Genomic DNA, 27309 nt, shown 5'->3' with positions numbered 1-27309 from the left:
ATACAGTGACACTGTTGTACTATACTGTGACACTGTTATATTAGACCGACACTGTTGTACTAGACTGTGACACTGTTGTACTATACTGTGACACTGTTGTACTATACTGTGACACTCTTGTACTATACTGTGACACTGTTATATTAGACTGACACTGTTGTACTATACTGTGACACTGTTGTACTATACTGTGACACAGTTGTACTATACTGTGACACTCTTGTACTATACTGTGACACTGTTATATTAGACTGACACTGTTGTACTATGCTGTGACACTGTTGTACTATACTGTGACACTGTTGTACTATACTGTGACACTGTTGTACTATACTGTGACACTGTTGTACTATACTGTGACACTGTTGTACTATACAGTGACACTGTTGTACTATGCTGTGACACTGTTGTACTATGCTGTGACACTGTATTAATATGCTGTGACACTGTTTTACTATGCTGTGACACTGTTGTACTATGCCGTGACACTGTTGTACTATGCTGTGACACAGTTGTACTATGCTGTGACACTCTTGTACTATACTGTGACACTGTTGTACTATACTGTGACACTGTTGTACTATACTGACACTGTTGTACTATGCTGTGGCACTGTTGTACTATGCTGTGACACTGTTGTACTATACTGTGACACTGTTGTACTATACTGACACTGTTGTACTATACTGTGACACTGTTGTACTATACTGTGACACTGTTGTACTATGCTGTGACACTGTTGTACTATACTGTGACACTGTTGTACTAGACTGACACTGTTGTACTATGCTGTGGCACTGTTGTACTATGCTGTGACACTGTTGTACTATACTGTGACACTGTTGTACTATACTGACACTGTTGTACTATACTGTGACACTGTTGTACTATACTGTGACACTGTTGTACTATGCTGTGACACTGTTGTACTATACTGTGACACTGTTGTACTATGCTGTGACACTGTTGTACTATACTAGGACACTGTTGTACTATACATAATAACTATGGTATTAATATGCATTCTGGCATCACTGAACAAGTATGATTCGAGAAGTAATTACACAATTATACAGTACTGAAAATATAACTGCCACCCAGATCCCAGCAATGAGTTCAATGGTACCAAGCCCTTGGAATATGTAAGGGCATAATTCCCTTGTTAATCCCACGAATCTTAACCCATAATTATTGTTTAACATTTGTGTGTCCAAAAAGCATCATTTATTACAATGGACTTTAGAGTGTTTGTTTGTTTGGTTGTTGTTTAAAGCCAAACTCAGCAATATTTCAGCCGTATGACGGCTGTATGTATTTTCAGTGATTGACATCATGAGCATCGATCCATATAATTGGGATACGATGACATACATCCACCAAGTTAGCGAGCCTGACCACCCGATCCCGTCAGACGCCTCTTACGACATGCATAGTCACCTTTTACAGCATGCATGGGTTGCTGAAGACCTATTCTACCCCGGATCTTCACGGGTCAAGTGAATGACATAATGTAATGACAGGTACTGCCCTGCCTAACATCTAAGGTATAACGTACCCAGACATTTGGATGCAATACTAAGACATGGACGTACATGACATCACACAAATAGGACAAACAGATATGGAATTCCATGAAGCTTTAATGTCATAAACAAAACAATAACTTCAATAAACTGACACAAAATATAAATTGATATTTAAAAATATTTACACCAATATCAGCATGTAGATATAATTGATGAATTATTGCCATCAATATTGTGATATCAAGATAAGGAAATAGAGTAAGCACAGGTTGAAAAAGGCCAAATAAAAAAGATCCATAAGATACAGCTACTTTTTTCTGGTGTAGAATGATTTTAGCAAATTGTAGAAACACCACCGCCCCCACCACCCATTACCGTGAAAATCTAAGTCCTAATTCTTTAGCATAAAAGCATCGTTTTCAAACCATCAGTAGAACTCAAGGGAACTTAAATTATTTCCTTTAACAGGGTCTTGGACTCAACAATAGAGCAAACTCACCACAAATACATGTGTGAAATAAACATTCTATGACTGAAATAGAGTGTTTTTTTCTTATTTTTTTTACTTGTTTTCTTATGACTCTACGATTAAACAAGAAATATAATGGCCTGGTTTAAGATTAACAGACACATCCTGCCCTACCTAATTCCAAGAACATTAATTTCCTCTCACAAACAATACCAAGTAGGTGGTGAGGTGAAATGGTGTTTAACATCGATTCAAGATTATTGCACTTATATAGCAAAGTGCATGCACATGACTATTAAATGCCAATTTATAGTGCTATCCCACTGAGATAACCTGCTGCAGTTTAACATGAATACTCCACTCAGACCCAGAATACTGATTGTACCCATGTGGGAATCAAACCCGGGCCATATGTGTATTAACCACTAGGTAACCCCACCCCCGGATAGTGTACACCAGGAGTGTTTAAAATAAGTTGGTCCTCCACTGTATAAAATCTAGGGACCCTGAAATCTTTTACCTATGAACACTGGGGCTAAGAGAGGGCCCCTAGACAATCCTGCTCAAGTATGAACAAGGAATATTGTTTAATGAACCCAGGTAGCCCAGCTCTGCTCCCTGATGAATAGTGCTGACCACTCCACACAAATCTTACATTCAAGGCCTCTAATTTGAACAGAATATTTGAAACAACATGGTTGGTATTGTACTCCATGCCATCATTTCTTCCCATACAGGATGGATGTGTCTGTACTCGTGCTTACATATACAGTTAAACTCTGTTGTGTCCAACCTTGATGTCTCAAACTTACTCTTGTCTCGAAGTAAAAGTTTGGTCTCTAAGTATTCCTTCTTTATTCATCATTTTCGGTTGTGTCGAACCTAGGATAACTCGAGTATCTATTTCAATATCGACACAAGTGTTTCGCTGAACCTAATCCAAACAATATATTCATTGCTGTGAAAGACATGCTAAATTAATTCCAAGCGTGGATACAGCTTTTTTTTTTTTAAAATTGTCAATATAAACTGTTAATGCCAGATAATAACCAATCTCAATTATCACCCTAAGAGATTGGATAATGATAATTCAAGAAAAATATTTTTCGTTTCTTAGCGAATCAATTAGTTGTTACTTTTGTTGAAAACATGTCAGCGAATGAGTAATTACATGTTTTGTACACATCAACATGGTTACTGTGCTTCAAGCAGTCAGGCATCCTAGCATCCCATCACTGGATCTGGCACTGAAAGCAGTCATTCGGTTCTAACTAGAGAGTAAGTAGGGTTTGTCACTAGCTTTGAGCAATGTCAGCTTAATTTTATATGAATTTGACAGCCCAAAGTGAGACAGGTCACAGACATTCACCACTAGCATGCGTACATCTCAACACCAAGCATCATTGTAGGGTAAAAATAGGATTCGAACACGTGAACAGTGGAGTCTGTTCACTAAGCAATCACTGTGTCACCGGTGCCCCCATTTCTCGCTCGTGAACTGGAATATACAGCATGCGTTAAAAATAATACGAAAATCCTGCTATGCAAAGTACACAACAGATAAACATTTCGCAAGTTAGCTGTGGCCGGGGATAAAACAGGGCACATGGTACCATGGCCATTCGTAAATGTGAACACAACAATAGCTTCAATACGTTTACATGCAATTGAGGCCTGCGACACTGCACATGATCAATAGCTCTATCTAGACTAGAAAACCCAATGTTATTAATAATCAAACACTATGAACATTCATCTATGATTACCGTAACAATATACGAATGATAACTTAATGATAATTTTGAAAGGTATGTCTGTGTCTATCTGCTTTGAGGTAGGATTTCAATTTGGTATTACTGTGTCAACTCCTCTAAATTATCCATGTTATTGTCTAGACAGTACTTCCCATATCTTTCAGTCAGCATGTACCATTCACATCTTGACACATATTGTCTTCTCCTCAGTGAAGAACTCGATGGAGTCTTTGGCTCCCTCTCGTCCAATGCCGGACTCCTTTGTTCCTCCAAAGGGCATGTTGAGGTCTCTCACAAGCCAGCAGTTGGCCCACACGGTACCAACCTGAAAGTCACATGATTCACAGATGAAATAGAAGCAGCCTCACTGTATACTGTGTAACATCTATGCACTGATACAGCTATCTGGAGACATAGGTTGCACACTATGCTATGTGAATGTAAATAAATCACGATACAATTTGGATTCAGCAGTCATGTTAGTTGTGTGGAAAACATAATACCAAAATAGTATGCTTCTTAAAGGTTTGTCTGTGTCTGTGTCTGAGTTTCTGTGTGTGTGTGTATGTGTGTGTGTGTGTGTGTGTGTGTGTGTGAGGGGGGTGGGGGGGGCGGGGGGGGTTAGATGCAATGTGTCCCTGCTATTGTTATAACAACCTTATACCCTGTTCATACGAGGGCTGGCTGAAAAGTTCTAAGTCTAAGTGGGATATCTCAATCGGATTGGAACAAACTTTTGTCACCTACCACTTGTTTGCCTAAGAGTCACATATGAAATGGGCCGAAATGTTGTAGGGACCTTTACTTGAACAATTTCTGATGACACTATTGGGAATGTACAGTCTCACCTGTATTTCATGTGAAATAGAATGCACATATTCTGAGGATATTATCAGAGGCTTCCTTATTATTTGAAAAAACTAACAAGGTGACGAGTGACAATCTTGAACTCACTTGAATGATTGGTTAATCACCAAAATATCCTAAAAGCCTTTTCACTTTATCAAAGTTACCTTCTCACTGGCGTTCACTGTCGAATATGAACTTATCTTTGTAATGTGATTATGGATATAGATTACAGATATTATAAATGCCTCGGTGGGAATATTGTTTAAAGCATTCATAAAATGTCTATCAGTTAGCCTGAATTGTCACTATCAGCTGAGTGTTTTGTTGACCAGGAAATGTTGACGAACACCTTGTCATTGTGGTCCTGTTGTACTTATTCCTGTATATAACTGTAGAACTATCCACCAACTTTCATATACATACACATTCCCATTACATGTTATTCGGCATCTTCCCAAGGCAAGGGCATTAACTGACATCAGAAGTTCCAGTTTCCACCCTTGCCTAACTAGGCTGGAATTCCGATATTACATTTCGGCTGGACTAATGAGTCTATGCATAGTCCAATCAAAATTGTGTCACAGTCCAATAAAAAAAACCAGACATCTGGTTCGCAAACAAAATGGATTTCAAAGTACAGTGTTCAGTCAACTGCAGGGTTTGCAAAGCATGTTTACCACCCCCTGGGAGTCAATAGATATTTTGCAAATCTTTTCATGTTTGTAATCAAGATGATCTGGTGACTTGAAGCACTTCGCGAGGTAAGACCCATTTATTTCAATAAAGATCTTGATTATCAATCAGATTGTCTTGACTGGGCACCGCCTTCTTGTTTGAAGCAAATATGATATGAGAGATGGAATCTGATTGGTCAATAGGAGGGACATAAAAGGGACACAATTCATAATAGCCACTGGTGTCGAGTTTGGCAAGGATGGAAACTGGACTTTAATAGTCAGTTAACGCCCTTGCCTCGGGAATATGGTGAGTTTGTTGTTTAATGGTGTACTCATCAATATTCCAGCTGTATGAATGTGGCCTGTAAGTAACCAAGCTTGGTCCAGACAAATTGATGACTGATATCATGAGCAATGATCAACACTATCGGGTCCGGCAAGTCATTGAGCCTGACCACGCCATCCAAACAATCGCCTCTAATGACCAACAATCACTTTGCAGTCCATCACATATATGTAGTAATTGCAATATAACCCAGTATAACCTGTGCCTACCTACATATAAAGGCCTACCTACATATAGAGATTAAGCTATATATTGCTTGACATTCTAATAATGATGATGATAGTGAGTGAGTGAGTGAGTGAGTTGGGTATTATGCCGCTTTTAACATTTTTCCAGTTATATCGCGGCATGTCAGCTTAATGTGGGAGGAAAGCCCGAGGTGATGCAGGTCTCAGACGTTTACCACTTTGATGAAACCCAAGAGCACAGGTATGGTGCTGACAAACCTTGAAACATAATCAGGGCGAACCAGGATTCGAACCCACAATCACAGGTTTCTGGCGTGCCCAAGGGATGCAACTCTGCACAGCGAATCGACTGGGCCACCCATGGCCCCGATGATGATAATTAAATTGGTGAGAATGATGCATGGTTTCTCATGATGCAGAAATCCAGCAATTTTCATTCAAAAATACTCTTGATAATGTCTTCAGCTATTCATATTTGACAGTATATATTCAGCAGTCAGTACTACTTCCGTTAAAAAAAAAAGGGGGGATGTAACAAAAGTTGTTTATTGCTACGTAAACATGTTTCAATCATCAACATGTTTACAATGTTGTATTTAGCTATTAATAGCTTGTGGACTGAAGGCTACACTTATGCAGTGCTCACAGGTTTCCTTGACTCAGACAATAAGATTTGATAGGTTATGTGAAACCCTGACGACATATTTTCCAGATACATGTATTTAATAGATGTGAGGTGAAATTGGGTTTAACATAAGATTATTGCACTTATATAGCGACATGCATGCACGTGTGTGTGTGTGGCTGCTTGTACTAGTCGAGACTGATGCCAATTTAAAGTGCTAGCCCACTGATACTATGCCACAGTTTAATATGAATGCCCCACTCAGAGACAGTATACTGACTCCGAGCCGACCAGTCCTTGTTTTAGCCCCTTTCATGCCGAGCGCCAGACAGGGTAACAACAAGTACCATCTTATAACATCTTTTGGTATGACGCAGCCGGGGATCGAACCCCAGACCTTCCGCTCTCTGGGCGGACGCTCTACCACTAGACCACGGAGGCGGTGTATTTAATAGAGGGCAGGTAACTCTAAGTACTTACCCAAATGAACACACAAACTGTGCATGGTACTACTCTACTGAACTTTTAGAATTTCTGAAAAGTGCATTTTAATGCATGGCACAACTACTGTACGTGTTTCCTCAAGATGTTAATGTTATGCAAATGAACTTGTCTCCATATAAAGGAAATGGTTGTGTCTTCGCATCGTCATCACAAGACCAGAAATATAATACTTTTGGGGGAGCCTAATGACAGTGCGGGAGTCTGTCAGTTGGGTCTTGATACCACTTTGAACTGTATTCCAGGCATATCATTCCACGTCAGCTTAATGTGCGAAGTCTCAGACGTTTGCCACTTTGGTGAAACCCATGAGCACAGGTGTGGTGCTGCTAAACCTTGAAACACAACCGGGGAGGACCCACGATCAGAGGTTTCTGGCGTGCTCAAGGGACATAACTGCGCAGCACACTGCGGCGCCTTAGACGATTGGGCCACCTGTGCCCCCAAATGACAGTTATGATGATGATGATGATCACTTGTGATGATGTAAATGATGATCATAATTCTGGCTGTGAGGAGGAGGAGAATAACAAAGAAACTAATAAAATGAAGATGATGATGATAAAAATGACGTTATTGATGATAATACGGTAAATAGTGATGATGATATTGATGATGATGATGATGATGATGATGATGATGATAATGATGATAAGGACACCAACCTGTAGCCTCTGAGCTATTCGGTGTAGTCGGCTGACATTCTGGGTCCAGAGAGTAGCACACAGACCATACTTGACACTGTTAGCACGACGGACTACCTGCAATACAGAAACAGCCATATCATGCAGAAGTGCTCACCATACATTTGGAAGACATTTCTTTATAAATATATTTACTCGCTAACTGTTTCAACTGCATTAAGACCAAACATATATGTTTCATCAATCAAAGTTAGTGTCTACAGACGCTTTGACAATTCTGCTTAAAAAGTAAACGCCATCATCCTTACAGGTGACAGGCTGGGTGACAACAAGTACCATCTTTTGGCATGATGCTGCCAGGGTTCAAACTCTCTATCCAGTAGAGCACTGAGGCTGTCTTCAACATTTGAATTTTATAATATATAATGAGAGAATGAGGTGGTCGTAGAAATAAAAGAGAGGTCACGACAAAGCGGGTCTACTTGTTAATACGCCAGATATGATAGCTACCCTGGTCCCTGTCCCACAAAGATATCTTAGCCCTATGACCATCCTAAGTGTGAGTCAGGGTGTATCTGGGATTCAAACCCATGCTCATAGGATTCTGGCACACCTAAGGTTGACAACTCTGTACAGCAATTTGCAACACCTTAGTGACTGGGTCGTCCAAGCTCCCATGCAGCTGCTAATTTAATAGCATAATAATCCTACTGTAACTAGAATATGTTGTGAGAAAAATATCAAAAGACAGGATAAGTATAAAAGACTGAAGCAAAGGATTAGACGTCGATCTGTAAATAATCAAGTCTGGACCAGACAATCCAGTAGGGATCGATGACATGCATCAGCCAAGTCAGCGAGCCTGACCACCTGACCCTGTTAGTCGCCTGTCACCACAAACCTAGTTGCCGTTTACGACAGGCATGGGTTGCTGAAGACCTATTCTACCCTTGATCTTCACAGGTCTCTGATGACTGAACTACGAAGGTCTGCCAAAATTTGGCCTCAAGGTAAAATCTCACCTCTTCCTCTGTCTCAAATGGAACAATGCAGACCACAGGGCCGAAGATTTCTTCAGTCATCAGGCGGGAATCATCAGTGACGTTTGTGATGACCGTTGGCCTCATGAAGTAGCCCTGGAACATGAGAGAGTGAGTGAGTTTGGGTGAGTGAGTGAGTGAGCTTGAGTGATTGAGTGAGTTTGGGTGAGTGAGTGAGTGAGATGGTGTGTGGGTGGTTGAGTGAGTGAGTGAGTGAGTGGACAGCTTCTAGCAATAGTACAGCGGCCTCATGAAGTAGCCCTAGTACATGAGTGAGTGAGTGAGTAAGTGAATTTGGGTGATTGAGTGACAGTGAGTTTGGGAGAGTGAGTGAGTGAGTTTGGGTGAGGGTGATTGAGTGAGTGAGTTTGAGTGAGTGAGATTGGGTGAGTGATTGAGTGAGTGAGTGGACAGCTTCTAGCAATAGTTCACGCCGAAGACCCGGGTTCGATTCCCGACATGGGTACAATGTGTGAAGCCCATTTGTGGTGTCCCCGCCGTGATATTGCTGGAATATTGCTAAAAGCGGCGTAAAACCATACTCACTCACTCACTCTAGCAATAGTACAGCGGCCTCATGAAGTAGCCCTGGAACGTGAGTGAGTGAGTTTGGGTGATTGAGTCAGTTTGAGTGGGTTTGGGTGAGTGAGTGAGTTTGGGTGAGTGAGGGTGATTGAGGGAGTGAGTTTGGGTGAGTGAGTGAGATGGTGAGTGGATGGTTGAGTGAGTGAGTGAGTGGACAGCTTCTAGCAATAGTACAGCGGCCTCATGAAGTATCCCTGGAACATGAGTGAGTGAGTGAGTGAGTTTGGGTGATTGAGTCAGTTTGAGTGATTGAGTGGGTTTGGGTGAGTTTGGGAGAGTGAGTGAGTGAGTGAGTGAGTGAGTTTGGGTGAGTGAGTGAGGGTGATTGAGTGAGTTTGAGTGAGTGAGTTTGGGTGAGTGAGTGAGTGAGATGGTGAGTGGGTGGTTGAGTGAGTGAGTGGATAGCTTCTAGCAATAGTACAGCGGGGGACACAAAAAATGGGGAAACATTTTAACTTATAACCACTCACTAAGGCCACATTTTTGTTATTTTAGGTGAGGTGAAATGGAGTTTAACCTCTTCTCCAAGGTTATTGCACTTATATAGTGAGGTGTATCCATATGTGTGTGTGTGGTTGCTTATACTAGTCCAGACTAATTATGATTTCATAGTGCTAGCCCACTGAAATACCATTCCACAGTTTAAACATGAATACTCCACGCCAACCAGTCCTTGGTTTAGCCCCTTAATGCCGAGGGCCAGGCAGGGCAACAAAAAGTACAATCTTTTAACATATTTTGGTATGACGCGGCCGGGGACTGAACCCACGACCTTCCGCTCTCCGCGCATATGCAGTAAACCACGGAAGTTGTCTTTTGTTATTTTATGGTTGACAGTTTTTTTATAACCATTAGCTAGGGTTGGTTATAATAAAACTAAAATTGTGAATCACAATGTTTTTGTTATGTCTTATGACTGTTACAAGTTCAGGATATTTAGGATTTTTTATAATAACATAATATATTTGTATTTTACTTCTGAGAAGGCTTTGGAGTTTTGTAGATGCAGTGATCAGTGACTGCATATGAAATGGATTTGTTCAGTTATCATTTGGCATTTAAAAAAAATAATTTTGTAGTCTTTTTCTTTTTATAAGCCATCAAAAAAAGAGAAGAGATATAAAACTTTTGTTATTAATGCACTCATTGTAAAGTTTGTCTCTGAATTGTTAATTCTGTAAACTGAAGAATAAATAAAGCATTGCCTGAGGCTGGAATGGGTACCACTGTACAACTGTCACAGCCATAATGTTAATTGAAAGGTCCCCTTGCTTCAGAACTATTGCCTTGTGGTCAAAGCGTTCGTTTGTCACGCCGAAGACCCGGGTTTGATTCCCGACATGGGTACAGTGTGTGAAGCCCATTTCAGGTGTCCCCAGCCGTGATATTGCTGCAATATTGGTAAAAGCGGCATAAAACTAGACTCACTCACTCACTCACTCAAAACTATAGCAGCCAACCCTCCACCCTGCTTAATTTCTAACACTGATCTTACATACTATGCTGTGACTCTGTTGTACTATACTGTGACACTGTTGTACTATGCTGTGACACTTTGTACTATGCTGTGACACTTTGTACTATACTGTGACACTTTGTACTATGCTGTGACACTTTGTACTATGCTGTGACACTGTTTTACTATGATGTGACACTGTTGTACTATGCTGTGACACTTTGTACTATACTGTGACACTTTGTACTATGATGTGACACTTTGTACTATGCTGTGACACTGCTGTACTATGCTGTGACACTTTGTACTATACTGTGACACTGTTTTACTATGATGTGACACTGTTGTACTATGCTGTGACACTTTGTACTATACTGTGACACTTTGTACTATGCTGTGACACTTTGTACTATGCTGTGACACTGCTGTACTATACTGTGACACTTTGTACTATGCTATGACGCTGTTGTACTATGCTGACACTTTGTACTATACTGTGACACTGTTGTACTATGCTGTGACACTTTGTACTATACTGTGACACTTTGTACTATGCTGTGACACTTTGTACTATGCTGTGACACTGCTGTACTATACTGTGACACTTTGTACTATGCTATGACGCTGTTGTACTATGCTGACACTTTGTACTATACTGTGACACTGTTTCACATACTATACTGTGACACTTTGTACTATGCTGTGACACTGTTTCACATACTATACTGTGACACTTTGTACTATGCTGTGACACTGTTGTACTATGCTGTGACACTTTGTACTATGCTGTGACACTTTGTACTATACTGTGACACTGTTTTACTATGATGTGACACTGTTGTACTATGCTGTGACACTTTGTACTATACTGTGACACTTTGTACTATGCTGTGACACTTTGTACTATGCTGTGACACTTTGTACTATGCTGTGACACTGTTGTACTATGCTGTGACACTGCTGTACTATACTGTGACACTTTGTACTATGCTATGACGCTGTTGTACTATGCTGACACTTTGTACTATACTGTGACACTGTTGTACTATGCTGTGACACTTTGTACTATACTGTGACACTTTGTACTATGCTGTGACACTTTGTACTATGCTGTGACACTGCTGTACTATACTGTGACACTTTGTACTATGCTATGACGCTGTTGTACTATGCTGACACTTTGTACTATACTGTGACACTGTTTCACATACTATACTGTGACACTTTGTACTATGCTGTGACACTGTTGTACTATGCTGTGACACAGTTGTACTATGCTGTGACACTGTTGTACTATACTGTGACACTGCTGTACTATACTGTGACACTGTTGTACTATGCTGTGACACTGTTGTACTATACTGTGACACTTTGTACTATGCTGTGACACTGCTGTACTATGCTGTGACACTTTGTACTATGCTGTGACACTATTAATATGCTGTGACACTGTTGTACTATGATGTGACACTTTGTACTATGCTGTGACACTGTGTTAATATGCTGTGACACTGCTGTACTATACTGTGACACTTTGTACTATGCTGTGACACTTTGTACTATGCTGTGACACTTTGTACTATGCTGTGACACTGTTGTACTATACTGTGACACTGTTGTACTATACTGTGACACTGTTGTACTAGACTGTGACACTGTTGTACTATACTGTGACACTGTTGTACTATGCTGTGACACTTTGTACTATGCTGTGACACTATTAATATGCTGTGACACTTTGTACTATGCTGTGACACTGTTGTACTATACTGTGACACTGTTGTACTATACTGTGACACTGTTGTACTATGCTGTGACACTTTGTACTATGCTGTGACACTATTAATATGCTGTGACACTTTGTACTATGCTGTGACACTGTGTTAATATGCTGTGACACTGCTGTACTATACTGTGACACTTTGTACTATGCTGTGACACTTTGTACTATGCTGTGACACTTTGTACTATACTGTGACACTGTTGTACTATACTGTGACACTGTTGTACTAGACTGTGACACTGTTGTACTAGACTGTGACACTGTTGTACGGTCCTGTCATCAAGAGTCACTAACTTTAAACAACACTAAATAACATACCATACAGGACAGCTCCAAATCCCTTGCAACTTGTACTTTTGTTGTTTAAATCATATTTCAACCAATCATGACGTAGCTCGTGATCATGTGTGATAGCGAGAGCGAACCAGGATTCAGTGAGTTAACGAACCTTGCAGGAGGCAGACACAGGTGATAATACCCAGACAATTCAGTGACTTAGTTAACTACCATTTGAGCTGGAATACCTACACTCAGCATGTAACATTACTGTTAGAGTGGTCACAAACATCCAGCTAAGATTTACCAAGAAGAACAGAACAGGTCAACAACAACAGCCCCATGGGGTACCAGCCAAGATGGTGGCCGCTATGCTGCAATCAGCACACTCTGCCCGAGCTAGTGATGTAATCGGCAAAATCTTAGATGACATGAATGCTTCATCATCTAAAAGTGGCTAATGATGTCCAAAGTCACGAGCAAGTAGTGCTCCCCGGCATCTAAGGTGCAACCAAAATCCAGTTCCAAACAAAACAAACTCGGCAGGATAACAGTCCGACATCCAACAGCAAGTCTCCGACTAAACCCTCACATGAGTCAAGACTGGCTCCTACCCCAAGTCATGCAAAAGAATATGAAGATGATATCCAGTATGACAACATCTATTTCCAAACTTGGAGACATTATGGCTTCATTTTTGTATCAGACACCACACCCAGCCATGCCAGTGCAACTGTGACCCACCCTCCGTACCATGAATGAGGGGAGGTGGAAAGAGCCATGGCCAGGATTCCATTGACGAGCTGTCTGACAGTGGCAGGAACGGCGCCATGGAAGACCTTTTGATGATGCTGAAAAGGCTGCAGGTGCTCTGGGCACAGCCGATAGCTCCACGCAAATGGATGAGAGTAATGATCTCTTGGACTCCCTGCTTCAGGATTATGCCAACAAAGATCTCTTTGACCCACCTATACAACCAAAGTTGGCAGAAGCAATGAACAATATGAGGTTCAAGAAAATGCCTGTAGAAAAGTTGAAAAGTCTCCCCACAACTGTGAGTTGGTGAAAACGACAAGGTCAATCCAGAAATCTGGAATAACCTTAAATGACAAGAACAGTCAGATTCAGAAACTCCAAGCTTCTGTCCTTAGGGCACCTGTGGCATTGCTACACATAGCCAGTGACTTACGAGCAATTCCAGCAGTTGTGTTCACCTCAGACGCCTATATCTACCCTGCGGGTTGGAGACAATTTGGGGGAAACTATCAAGTCAATGAGTATGACTTCACTCATCTTCCCAAAGCAAGAGAGTTAACTGACTTTAAAATTCCAGTTTCCACTCTTGCCGAAATAGGCTGGAATTACTGTGCTCGATCGTAGCGCCACCAGTGGCTATTACAAGCTATGTCCCTTTTAAGCCTCTCCTATGGACCAATCAGATTCCATCTCTCGCATCACTTGCGTTTGCTTCACACAAAATGGTGGCGTCCAGTCAGGAAGATCTGATTGATAATCAAGATCTATATTGTGATAAAACGGGTCTTACATCGCAAAATGCATCAAAATGCACCTTGATTAAAAACATGAAAAGATTTGGAAAGTATCTATTGTAGCAATTTGGAAAATCAAACCTGGTCCTTGGGCGATAAAAACTTTAAGTGCTAGGCTAGCCAAGCACTTCCTTATTGTTATGACAATCAACAGTAACTACAGAGTATGAGCAGTGCACTAACATAGCTTTAGTCATTATGCCCTTGCTAAGTAATATCTTACATTTCTACATTTCTCTGGCAGATCCAGCTCCTTCACACCATCCCCACACAGGACAGTGGCCCCGTCTGACCTGGCCACCTCCACGTAGCCCTTGACCTTTGCAAGGTGCTCCTTGCTGATGAGGGCGCCGGTAAAAGTGTTGACATCTTGGGGATCTCCAACAACCAGCTCACTGAAATTAGATGGTCATGATCAGGGCCCTTTGGGGATCTCCAACAACCAGCTCACTGAAATTACATGGTCATGATCAGGGCCCTTTGGGGATCTCCAACAACCAGCTCACTGAAATTATTTGGTCATGATCAGGGCCCTTGGGGGGTCTCCAACAACCAGCTACCTGAAATTACATGGTCATAATCAGGGCCCTTTGGGGGTCTCCAACAACCAGCTCACTGAAATTATATGGTCATGATCAGGACCCTTTGGGGGTCTCCAACAACCAGCTACCTGAAATAACATGGTCATAATCAGGACCCTTTGGGGGTCTCCAACAACAATCTCTGTGAAATTACATGGTCATGATCAGGGCCCTTTGGTGATCTCCACAACAACAATCTCTGTGAAATTACATGGTCATGATCAGACAGACCCCTTGGGGGTCTTACACTTATCATTGTCGGAATCTGTGTATTCCAGCAGCTGTCACAACAGCTATACAAGTGAACAAATGTTATTTTACACCACTGTCAGCAATATTTCAGATATATCACAGTAGCCTAGAAATAATCAAGTGTTGGCGAAGCAAACCTGTTGTTAGCTATTTGGTCACAATAATCACATAATCAACAAAGTCACACATCGTAACGCCCCAATCCTCATGTTATTTGTCTGATAGAATAACCATGGGGTCCTTGGAATCTTGACATAGTTTAAACTTTCACCGGTTTTACAGTGGTACTTATCTACATGGGCAACTGAAAGTGGCTTCACATCTGACATTTCAGATATTATTCAAACGTTGATTTTGTTGACATCCATTATCCATTCATATGTCAATCCAACCAGTGCAACAAGTGACATGAGGTTAATTCAATCCAAAATGAAGACCTTAAGTGCCTGATCCCTTGGACTATCTGTCTGGACCAATTTTGAAGACCACTGGCCTCCTGGCTTTGTACGGAAAGCCTTCAATCCAAATACAATTTAGCACAATTCCACATTTGTACAAGCTATTTATATCACATAGAACACATCAATACCTTCTCTTCTTGACCGAGCCTTCGGGTTAAATTTGTACCTGAAGAGCAACTCACCTGGTCACTAGAACAAATCTATCCTTGAAGAGCAACTCACCTGGCCACCAGAGTAAATCAGTTCTTGAAGAGCAACTCACCTGGCCGCCAGAGTAAATCTGTTCTTGAAGAGCAACTCACCTGGCCGCTAGGGTAAATCTGTTCTTGAAGAGCAACTCACCTGGCCGCCAGGGTAAATCTGTTCTTAAAGAGCAACTCACCTGGCCACCAGGGTAAATCTGTCCTTGAAGAGCAACTCACCTGGCCGCCAGAGTAAATCTGTTCTTAAAGAGCAACTCACCTGGCCACCAGGGTAAATCTGTTCTTGAAGAGCAACTAGCCTGGCCGCCAGAGTAAATCTGTTCTTGAAGAGCAACTCACCTGGCCGCTAGGGTAAATCTGTTCTTGAAGAGCAACTCACCTGGCCGCCAGGGTAAATCTGTTCTTAAAGAGCAACTCACCTGGCCACCAGGGTAAATCTGTCCTTGAAGAGCAACTCACCTGGCCGCCAGAGTAAATCTGTTCTTAAAGAGCAACTCACCTGGCCACCAGGGTAAATCTGTTCTTGAAGAGCAACTAGCCTGGCCGCCAGGGTAAATCTGTTCTTGAAGAGTAACTTACCTGGCCGCCAGAGTAAATCTGTCCTTGAAGAGCAACTCGCCTGGCCACCAGAGTAAATCTGTCCTTGAAGAGCAACTCGCCTGGCCACCAGAGTAAATCTGTTCTTGAAGAGCAACTCACCTGGCCACCAGAGTAAATCTGTTCTTGAAGAGCAACTCACCTGGCCGCCAGAGTAAATCTGTTCTTGAAGAGCAACTCACCTGGCCGCCAGGGTAAATCTGTTCTTGAAGAGCAACTCACCTGGCCGCCAGAGTAAATCTGTCCTTGAAGAGCAACTCACCTGGCCGCCAGGGTAAATCTGTTCTTGAAAAGCAACTCACCTGGCCGCAAGAGTAAATCTGTCCTTGAAGAGCAACTCACCTGGCCGCCAGAGTAAATCTGTCCACGAAGTCCTTGTAGATGTCCTGGTGGACATACACCCTACTGGTGCAGAGGCAAATCTCCCCCTGGTTCAGGAAACTCGACCTGTGATGTTTAAAGCTCAAGATATACATTACATCTTGATACATAGGCTATAAGGCCAGGAAAATGTCTCTTAGAAGACAAGAATTTTACAATCAAACATTATATGAAACACTGCCACATACTAAGAACTCTGAGGTTGAAATTGGAAAATCCTCAAATTACCACAATAGTCTTACCGCCATGTAGCTCTGATCGCTACCCAAAATGCAAGAGATGGATATCACTGACCATTGTCGGATGCTTAGCTCAAAAATATCTTGTTCCATCAAAATAGAACCTTTTTGGTCTGTTAAAATAACCTATTCTAATCATTTATGCCCTTGAATGGTTGAAGTCAATACAATCAGCAATATCTTCTCTGTGCAGTATGGGTATTTATCGAAACATGGAAATAAAAATACCCTGGTAATTCAAGAATTGGATGAGGGGAATAACTTACATGGGATCTTTTTTAAATGCATATTTGCATTACTGAAAAATAGCAACTACTTCTTTAGTGTTTCTTCAAAATTATGATAATGTTTGGCTACATTTATGTATTCTGAAGAAGAGGATTGTACAGTCCTGCTGAGACAGTGTTGGCAGTATGTGATCGAGTGCGCATGCATTACCTGATGGTGGTGTGAACACACTTGTCCAGGTCAGCATCACTGAATATAACAGCTGGGTTTTTGCCTCCAAGCTAACAGTAAAAACCATTGTTTCATGTTTAGAAAGTTGTTTAAATACATACAGATTGCGTTAGTTTTCACATGTTGGAAAATACCTTTGGTCACAGTTAGGTACAAAATGGCTTCAACACAATGCCAGTTTTGGCAATATTCATAGAAAATCAGATAGTTAAGTAAGCATTAGTAACAGAAAAAAACATAAAGAACTCCTTGGTCATCAATGTTGAGCTAACTAACTATATTTACCTGATGGAGTAATGTTCATCTATGAGTAAGCCTTACCACAGAGTGAGGGGCGGTCGGGTAGCCTAGTGGTTAAAGTGTTCGCTTGTCACACCGAAGACCCCGTTCAATTCCCGACATGGGTACAATGTGTGAAGCCCATTTCTGGTGTCCCCCACCGTGATATTACTGGAATATTGCTAAAAGCGGCTTAAAACCAAACTCACTCACTCACTTACCACAGAGTAAGTGAGTGAGTATGGTTTTAAGCCGCTTTTAGCAATAGTTCAGCAATATCACGACGGGGTACACCACAAATGGCCTTCACCGATAAACCAACAAGGGGAACCAAACCTTGGTCTTCAGCGTGACTAGTGAATGTTTTAACCACTAGATTTACCCGCCGCCCCTTTAATCACAGTCTCCAAGCTGGATTGTGCCCAGTCATACAACAGTGGCCAGTCGTAGCATTGAAAACAGCCCATAATATCCGATATGATCACAGCGCAACATGATCAGACCTAGACTGGACTGTCTCTTTAAATAACTTGCAAGTGTAATAGATATCTGACAACTCTTAAACAACAAAAGAAAACTGCAACAAATAGTTTTTCATGCAATTATAACTTCAACCAACATTTTATTTTAAAGTTTACATGTTTTAACTTGGATCGAAGTAAAGATAAAAATATCTTTGGGTAGCTCAATACATATATTTGTATTATATTTTGCATGAAAGTTTGTGTAGTGTGATTTAGTGGGAAAACAATAAATACTACACCTTGGATGTTCGGTTTTTTAGACAGTAACATGTATTATATATGAAGAAACGCCTTCCAGTCTAGATCAGATCCAGATTGAGAGGCTGTCTTGTTTTTCATATATTTACAACTGATAAAGATATAAGGGTCTCATAGTCATTTTCCTAACAGCTTCATTGCTACAACTACGTGAAACATACCTGGTAGATGTTTGTTTGTTTGTTTGTTCTTTAACGCCGCACTCAGCAATATTCCAAATATATGACAGTGGTCTGTACATAATCAAGTCTGGACCAGACAACCCAGAGATTGACATCATGAGCATGGATCCATGCAATTGGGATATGATGTCATGCACCAACCAAGTCAGCGAGCCTGACCTCCCAATCTCGTAAGTCGCCTGTTACGACAAGCCTAGTAACCTTTTATGGCAAGCATGTCTTAGACATTTACCACTTTGGTGAAACACACAAGCACGGCTATGATGCTGACAAACCACGAAACATAATCAGGGCAAACTGGGATTCAAACCCACGATCATGCTTCGGTCACTGCTAGGGAAACAACTCTGCACAACACATTGCAATGACTTAGACGACTTGGCCACCCGTGGCCGATATATCCATATGTCAGCAGAAACCACAAAAATTAAGATGATAACACAGTGACGATATCGACTACAGTCTATTTATACTTTCTTGCTGATTACCATACTGATCTCATAGCCATAATATTCAACTATTCTCATTCATGATATGACACAAACATGGGATTTGTTCAAAGAAGATGTTCTTAATATTATATACTCGATTTCAGAAATATGCAACTTAACCCTTGTACATATAGAAAATCTCTGTTTTCACTGTTCATAATGTATGTAGCTATGCCATAGGACCCTAGACTAACATCTAGTCTCTGAAATGAACATATTGTTCAGAAAAAAAACAGTAGTTCAATTATCTTAATAAAAATATAATAAAATAGGCTGTATTTGATATATATTTTTATCAGGGTCTGTAAGACAGACTAATAGGACGCCTAAGGAGTGAGAGAGTGAATATGGTTACAGCCATTTCCAGAAATACTCTAGCAATATGGCCCTCAGACATTGTACCCAAATGGGGAATTGAACCTGGGCCACCAGCATGATAAGCAAACACAGTAACCACTAGGCCACCTTGAAGTCAAAGATCTACATCAGAACTGAGAATTCGTCACTGATATAAGATAGTGTGAGTCAGTGAGTGAGTGAGTGCCCCCCTGATCTAAGATAACCTACAAATCTCAACCAGATGTGTAACTGTTTTGGTACATCAGCAATCAGCATAAAACAATTGTGTCACAATTTATATGTAAATATTTCCGTAGCCCAAATACATATTCCTGTCATTATCTCAGTAATCTTGGTAAATGCCTTGCAATGTTAAAAACAAAGTTGGGTGGGTCTCCAATAAATAAAAACAAACAGATCTCAAACCAAAATGCAGACCCCACCTGAAACTCATATGATTGCTCCCTCAGGTCTTAAATTTATTTAAAATATGAAAGTAGTTCATGTGAATACTGCTATTAACTTTCCTAATTTTTTTTCTTAATTTGCCATGGCCCACTAGCACAAAGTGATCTTAGCGCTAAGACTATCGTAAGCCTATGTTAAAGTATGGGAGTTACAATCATCTTAGCGCTAAGATCGCTTTGTGCAAGAGGGCCCAGGGCAGATCTGTTAGGCCAAAACATCCTTTTCATACCTTCTCCTTTTAAAGAATGAATGAGACTGTTATCAAGACAAACAATGAACAATCATGTTTACAATATACCATAAGTATACCCACTACATAAATAAGTATAGTCATGGAATTTAGAGTAGCTTCTTCTTAAAACTCTTGGTATACTTGTTTTCGACCATTTCATCCGATCTCTCGAGAATCATTTGGTCATTTGGGTATTTACCAATGAATTTGATTTGTATTGGGTATCCATAATTTGTAGATGGTTTAAATTTTTTTTCCACGTTTCTTTAAATTTAGGTATTCCAACTTGGAAACCTGTTTCAAAGAAATCACTGTAAATATTTTAAAACCAAATGAATATTAGTATACACAAGTCTTACTGAAAGTAACTGTCGGTAAATGAACTCATTATTGGCTGATCGTATATATATACGCATCAGTTTTATTTCTTTAGCGTTTTTTCGTTTTTGTTGAGTATTTGATTCACTAACGATTTGATTTGTCTGTGTATTCCAGTTTATTTAATGTGTATTTTACGCAAATACGCAGCTTATCTTCACCTCTGCTTCAACTCAGCATCGACCAACTATTTGTAAATATTGCAGTTGCTTCATTTGCCCGGATAACCAGGTTATCTAAATTATCTCCCCTTTAACCATGTGAATTGTGCATCTCATTCACAGTTAATTTATGCTACAAACAAGCAATAGAACGTATGATATCAGAAATTGTAAAGCTAGTTATTGATGACATGTCATTTCAGGACCAGTTCTATTTCACAATCGGTCTGTCTAGGCAGGTAGCATCATCATCCCAACCCTTTAAATCTTACCTCAAGGGACAGTTTTTTGGAGAATGGTGCTGCAGATTTACGGAGAGTTTCTGCTGTGACTGTGCCCCCTGTGAACGACACCATGGGGACATCTGGATGTGTCACAATCGCCTGCCCCGCCTTGGATCCCAAACCAAACACAACATTAATCACTCCAGGAGGTAGACCTGAAACACACATATTTTGAAGACTTTTGTTCCGTTTTCTGGATATTAGTTAGTCTATATTAATAGACCATTAATATGATGATCACCTGGAAATTTGCACAAAATGTCCCCAGATGTCAGACTAACATTTAACAGCAAAAATAGTTATGTTTGTTTGTTTGTTGTTTAACGCTGCACTCAGCAATATTCCAGCAATATGATGGCGGTCTGTAGATAATCGAGTCAGGACCAGACAATCCAGTGATTGACATCATGAGCATCGATCTACATAAAATGGATACGATGACGTGCATCAACCAAGTCAGCAAGTATGACCACACGACCCCGTTAGTCGCCTCTTACGACAAGCATAGTCGCCTTTTACGGCAAGGATGGGTTGCTAAAGACCTATTCTACCCCGGATCTTCACGGGTAATTAACTTGTAAATATTTAATCAGTGTTTAATCAGACATTCCTATGATAATAATCTTTGCTACAATTAAGAAATAGCATAAGTTTTAACATACCCTGTAGTTAATTCTGTTTCAGTGAACCAGCAGGCAACCATAACAAGTATCTGACTTGTGTTTTAGATTAAGTGGTGCTTACCAGCAGCGTTGAATACTTCGCACAGTTTGAAAGCAGTCACCGATGTCATCTCGCTTGGCTTGGCAACGATGGTGTTGCCAGTTATGATTGCTGGGGCAATTTTGAATGTCAGGAGGTATAGTGGGAGGTTCCATGGGCTGATGAGACCTGCCACGCCCACCGGCTGTTTGACGGTGTAGTTGACAGCCTCAGCACTGTCCATTACACTGGATCTAAAGTGGGACCAACGATGTCTTGTCTTATTATGTAAGTAACTTAGTGCTTTACCTATATACAAATACTATTATAATTGTCAATAACCAATACCAGTAAGATGAGTAAGTGATGTTTTGTTATTTACAATTGAACTTACAAGTATTATGCTGCAAAAGCTCTGATATATTTCTAGCCTGTAACAAAACAAGCGCAACAAGACATTCACTTATTCAGTTCATGAAGCATACATGGTGCAAATCAATCGCAACAAGACATTCAATAATTCAGTTCATGAAGCATACATGGTGCAATCAATCGCAACAAGACATTCGCCTATTCAGTTCATGAAGCATACATGTGCAAATCAATCGCAACAAGACATTCACTAATTCAGTTCATGAAGCAAACAAGTAGCAAGTCAATCGCAATAAGACATTCACTTATTCAGTTCATGACGCATACATGGTGCAAGTCAATCGCGACAAGACATTCGCCTATTCAGTTCATGAAGCATACATGGTGCAATCAATCGCAACAAGACATTCACTCATTCAGTTCATGAAGCATATGGTGCAATCAATCGCAACAAGACATTCACTTATTAAGTTCATGAAGCATACATGGTGCAATCAATCGCAACAAGACATTCACTTATTCAGTTTATGAAGCATACATGGTGCAAGTCTATCGCAACAAGACATTCACTTCTTCAGTTCATGAAGCATACATGGTGCAAATCAATTGCAACAAGTCATTTGCCTATTCAGTTCATGAAGCATACATGGTGCAATCAATCGCAACAAGACATTCACTTATTCAGTTCATGAAGCATACATGGTGCAAGTCTATCGCAACAAGACATTCACTTATTCAGTTCATGAAGTATACATGGTGCAAATCAATCGCAACAAGACATTCGCCTATTCAGTTCATGAAGCATACATGGTGCAAGTCTATCGCAACAAGACATTCACTTATTCAGTTCATGAAGCATACATGGTGCAATCAATCGCAACAAGACATTCACTTATTCAGTTCATGAAGCATATGGTGCAATCAATCGCAACAAGACATTCGCCTATTCAGTTCATGAAGCATACATGGTGCAAGTCTATCGCAACAAGACATTCACTTATTCAGTTCATGAAGCATACATGGTGCAAGTCTATCGCAACAAGACATTCACTTATTCAGTTCATGAAGCATACATGGTGCAATCAATCGCAACAAGACATTCGCCTATTCAGTTCATGAAGCATACATGGTGCAAGTCTATCGCAACAAGACATTCACTTAATCAGTTCATGAAGCATACATGGTGCAATCAATCGCAACAAGACATTCACTCATTCAGTTCATGAAGCATACATGGTGCAATCAATCGCAACAAGACATTCACTCATTCAGTTCATGAAGCATACATGGTGCAAATCAATCGCAACAAGACATTCACTAATTCAGTTCATGAAGCAAACAAGGTGCAAGTCAATCGCAATAAGATATTCACTTTTTCAGTTCATGAAGCATACATGGTGCAAGTCAATCGGAACTAGACATTCACCTATTCAGTTCATGGAGAATGCATGATGCAAAGAATCGGAAGTTATGGACAGCTCGAGGGATGTCCACAGCTTTAGCCAACCAGACTGGTTTACCCTGGTCATGTGACTCCAACTCCGCAAACTCGTCAATTCGGGATTCCAGAATGTCAGCAATCTTGTTCACAATCTTGGAGCGTTCCTCGACAGGTGTATGTGACCAGCTTAAAAAGCAAAATACAAATCGCCAATTGAAAAATTGCACTTATATAGTGACGTGCATGTACGTGTGTGTGTGTTTGTGTGGCTGCTTGTCTTTTGGTATGACGCGGCTGGGGATCGAACCCCGGACCTTCCACTCTCTGGGCGAATGTTCTACCACTAGACCACGGAGGCGGTCTTCTGTATATGTACAAGCGTTGATGAATTTTAAGTAACCAGAAGAAAAAAACACTGACTAGTTGTTGTGCTACAATATCGGATATCCTTCAATGAAATCTTGTCACTGGCAGCTACAACTGTCTGTTCTCCTTTCCATGATAGTGACTTTTTTTTAATATTCAACATATTCTGAACACTTTATGAACTACCATACCGAGAATTTATAATTTATAAAATTGAAAATGTCATTTCAATGTAAAGAATAATCTTATGAACATACCCTAAGCCTTTGAAAACAAATTGTTCAGTGTTTTTTGAGGGGAAGAGTCACAGGAAGGCTGTATTTTCAATCTGCTGTGATGGCAGCCATTTATATAAAATTGTTCAAAATGCAAAGTGAACTTTGTTGTATTCAGAGACATATATATAATATGTATGAGTGAGGACAGTGAGTATGTGAATTGTTGACATCAACAATGCTCACTGTTGATGATCTAATGAATTATTGAAGTTCCTAAATGTGATTATCTCAGAGCAATATAATACAGGGCAATTTTAGACAGCCGACATTTCATTTTCAACGGCCATTACACAATATGGACAGTTTTCTTAAAGTTTGTTTGTTGCTTGTTACTGGAAATACTTTAAAATTGTATGCACAGCATGAGCAGAATTTGTTTGTCAACAAGATCCATAGCAAGTGACAAGCGGGATTTTGAGTTTTGTGAAAAAAAGGTAATCCTGGTGTCATCATCTAGTATCTAGGTTACGGCAGAGACCATATATATAATAGACTATTATATGGTCTCTGGTTACAGGCAGTGGAATATTCTATTTTATATTTTGTGTAAAATCTACTTGGGTAAAATAAATACAGGTTACAGTCGGTGGGTATGGTACACACCACTTTGAGGAATATTCAAGCAATAAGGGCAAAAAGAAGCTTGTGGATTATTATGGATTCACCTACGTCGTTCGGGTAAATATATTTATACTTGTTTTTAAACACAAACGTTTACTTATTTCTCTATAGGAAATGTAAATACATCACTAATAAAATACCATGTAAACAAACCCTATATATTACTACAAAAATCGTTGTTATCGTTATTAAAAATAGAGGTGCCGTTTTCGCCCGACTCATAGTAGCCGATTTCGCCAAATGCGGTGCCGTTTTCGCCAGAGAAATCGGTGACGTTTTGCTGAGGTGCCGTTTTAGCCTGCACCCGATACTACAGTACTTATATAGTTCTAATACTAGTAATAAGCCTAGCTACTCCGTCTAAGACTGTATCATTTATAAAATAAATAAATTTTAGAATTTACAAGAACAAAAATGTTTAAACGTAAAAAGGTTATTTTTTTCTTTTACGAGTTTTCGATAAGTCAAACCTTTAGATATAACATATTTTTAAGTTACCCTGTGAACGCTTGTTTAGCTGACAGTACTGCCGCGCCAACCTCTTCTCTCCCACTGTCTGGAATCTGCGCCCAAACATCGCCTGTCGCCGGATTAAAACTGTCAATGAAGTTTTCTGTAGACACAAACTTTCCATTGATGAAGTTTTTGACACATAACATACGCATGATGTTTAGAATAGCTAAGTCACAATTGTACAAAAATAGTGTTCACTGAAGATTCTTCAGAGTTTGTTTACGCCATTTTATGACCAGTCCTGTTTGGGTCCTTGACCCCAAAGCAGGTGCTTTATTTTGATTGGTTTAAAACGAAGGCGGGGCATTCTGGCTCGGGGAGCTAACCGCATTCCCGATACAAGGTCCAGATAAAGAAAAGACTTAGCTATACATTCACGGTGTCGTGTATGCATGACTGTGAACTTCATAATTATGGTATAAAGTTGGTGAACTTTGTTAAGAATTTTCTCATTAAACCGCACATATACTTAAATCTCGCCATCACTTACCTTGTAGGTCATTTCTAAACGGATACATTAATCATAAAGTACATGTCAGAGGACGTATGTCCTCAAAACAGGCACGCTTGTTTTCATGGTTCGCTTAAATTTATTGCTAAATCATGTCACTGAACACTCCTTTCAGTGGAGATGTCCAGATAATGCCTCTGTTGTTCTGACCGACTTTATTTACCGTATTCGACGTAATAAGCGTTCGGGGCGCTCTCAAAATTAGAAATAGGGGGCTTTTATTAGAATATTATTTTGGAGAAGAAAAACATAGATGAAAGATAAATTTCGTTGTTTATGCTGACAGCCTGAAATGTTTATGTACGACAGATATATTTTCCAGATCTTAATTGCCCATAAATAAGGGTGCATATAACACACGAGTGCGTATTATACCGAATAAATAAGTCTTGTGTACATTGGTCAATCGGAAGGGATGCAAATTGGGTTTGTTCACTAGCCAATATATCAGCAAATATCGCCGTGGGCGCTTATTAGAGCAGGGCGCTTATTACGTCGAATACGGTAATGTTTTGAAGGGAAACAATTAACACTCCAAGTTCGAAAGTATTGAAATATGGACGAGCTTCTTCTTCGCGGATTCAAAATTGTCTTATCATGAACTATTATTTCAACTGATATGCCTTCTTGTGTTCACATGGGCATATTAAAATGGCCCCGACTAGGCGACTGAAAGTTGGAGTGTTGTTTCCCTTTTAACAGGTTTAAGGGATATTGGGAAGAAATCCCGGTGGCATTGCTCCCATATCCACTTGTCATGTCAGTAGGCAAACGGCCTATGAAAAATGTATCGGCACGAACTAAGCCATATTTAAACTGGAACACATGTGTATAGATACTGGGGAAATTTACCAAACTAGGTGTGAGTGCAAATAGGTCACAGATCGACATACTGCACCGGGCTGGGGGCCAGAATACTTGCCGTCATGGACTACTTACTTACTTTGGAGATTTAACGTGCGCTTTCCTATTGATGCGTATTTCGCACACGGGCCCGGCCAGGCCATTTAATGTGTTTCCGAAAGGGCGAAAGTGGTGTGTGCAACCCAAAAAGGGGCTTTAGGGGTTGCTTATATAGAATTTGGGAATTTTGAGGTTTGGAATAGATGCCGATGGGATTAGGGAGGAGAACTAAGGGAGCTGGGTATGGTGGATGTTTGTTTGTTTATGTAATTTTGATTTGGTAGATTATATTGTTTTTAGATGCGTTTTATTAGTTCCGTTTTGATTAAGAATACGCCTAAGGCCTTGAAGTTTTCTAGTTTATTTTGTGGGTTTAGTATTGCTTCTAGAGTGAGAGTCTTGTTTAGATTGAGGGTGGTTTGTAATGCGGTTCGATGTGTTAGGTAGTGTGTGCAGTTGATGAGTGCGTGTTCTGGGGTTTCTAGTTGTTTGCAGTGTGGGCAGTTACCCGTAGTATGGTTGTTTTTTTAAAATTTAAATGGTTATTTAGGTTGGTGTGTCCTG

At 40.3% G+C, this 27309-nt stretch overlaps 1 protein-coding gene across 1 annotated transcript; it reads right to left on the bottom strand.

The window, feature by feature from the left end:
* Window positions 1–1622: 1622 nt before the first annotated feature.
* On the bottom strand, window positions 1623–25583 carry LOC139476020 (2-aminomuconic semialdehyde dehydrogenase-like). Its single transcript, XM_071259263.1, has 10 exons — window positions 25317–25583; window positions 23539–23739; window positions 21783–21994; window positions 21027–21193; window positions 17422–17492; window positions 16706–16810; window positions 14493–14664; window positions 8602–8715; window positions 7601–7696; window positions 1623–4074 (listed from the first exon to the last, which is right to left on the bottom strand). Exons 1-10 carry the CDS (start codon window positions 25481–25483, stop codon window positions 3928–3930), a joined length of 1452 nt encoding a protein of 483 aa, XP_071115364.1. The 5' UTR covers window positions 25484–25583; the 3' UTR covers window positions 1623–3927.
* Between the last annotated feature and the right edge of the window lie 1726 nt (window positions 25584–27309).

This window comes from Haliotis cracherodii, unplaced genomic scaffold (genome assembly GCF_022045235.1).
Source record: "Haliotis cracherodii isolate W230 unplaced genomic scaffold, xgHalCrac1.p SCAF_1, whole genome shotgun sequence".
Classification (NCBI taxonomy): Eukaryota; Metazoa; Mollusca; class Gastropoda; order Lepetellida; family Haliotidae; genus Haliotis; species Haliotis cracherodii.
The sequence above is the reverse complement of the archived record's forward strand: the minus strand, read 5'-3'. Positions and strand labels throughout refer to the sequence as shown.

Excerpts from the sequence above, each read along its gene's own strand:
- LOC139476020 (XM_071259263.1), bottom strand. The coding sequence starts at position 25,483 with ATGCGTATGTTATGTGTCAAAAACTTCATCAATGGAAAGTTTGTGTCT. Across the intron at positions 21,995-23,538 it reads ATTCTCCATGAACTGAATAG|ATCCAGTGTAATGGACAGTG; the intron begins GTGAATGTCTAG and ends GTCCCACTTTAG. Across the intron at positions 17,493-21,026 it reads CCAAAAAACTGTCCCTTGAG|CTTGGAGGCAAAAACCCAGC; the intron begins GTAAGATTTAAA and ends TTTTACTGTTAG.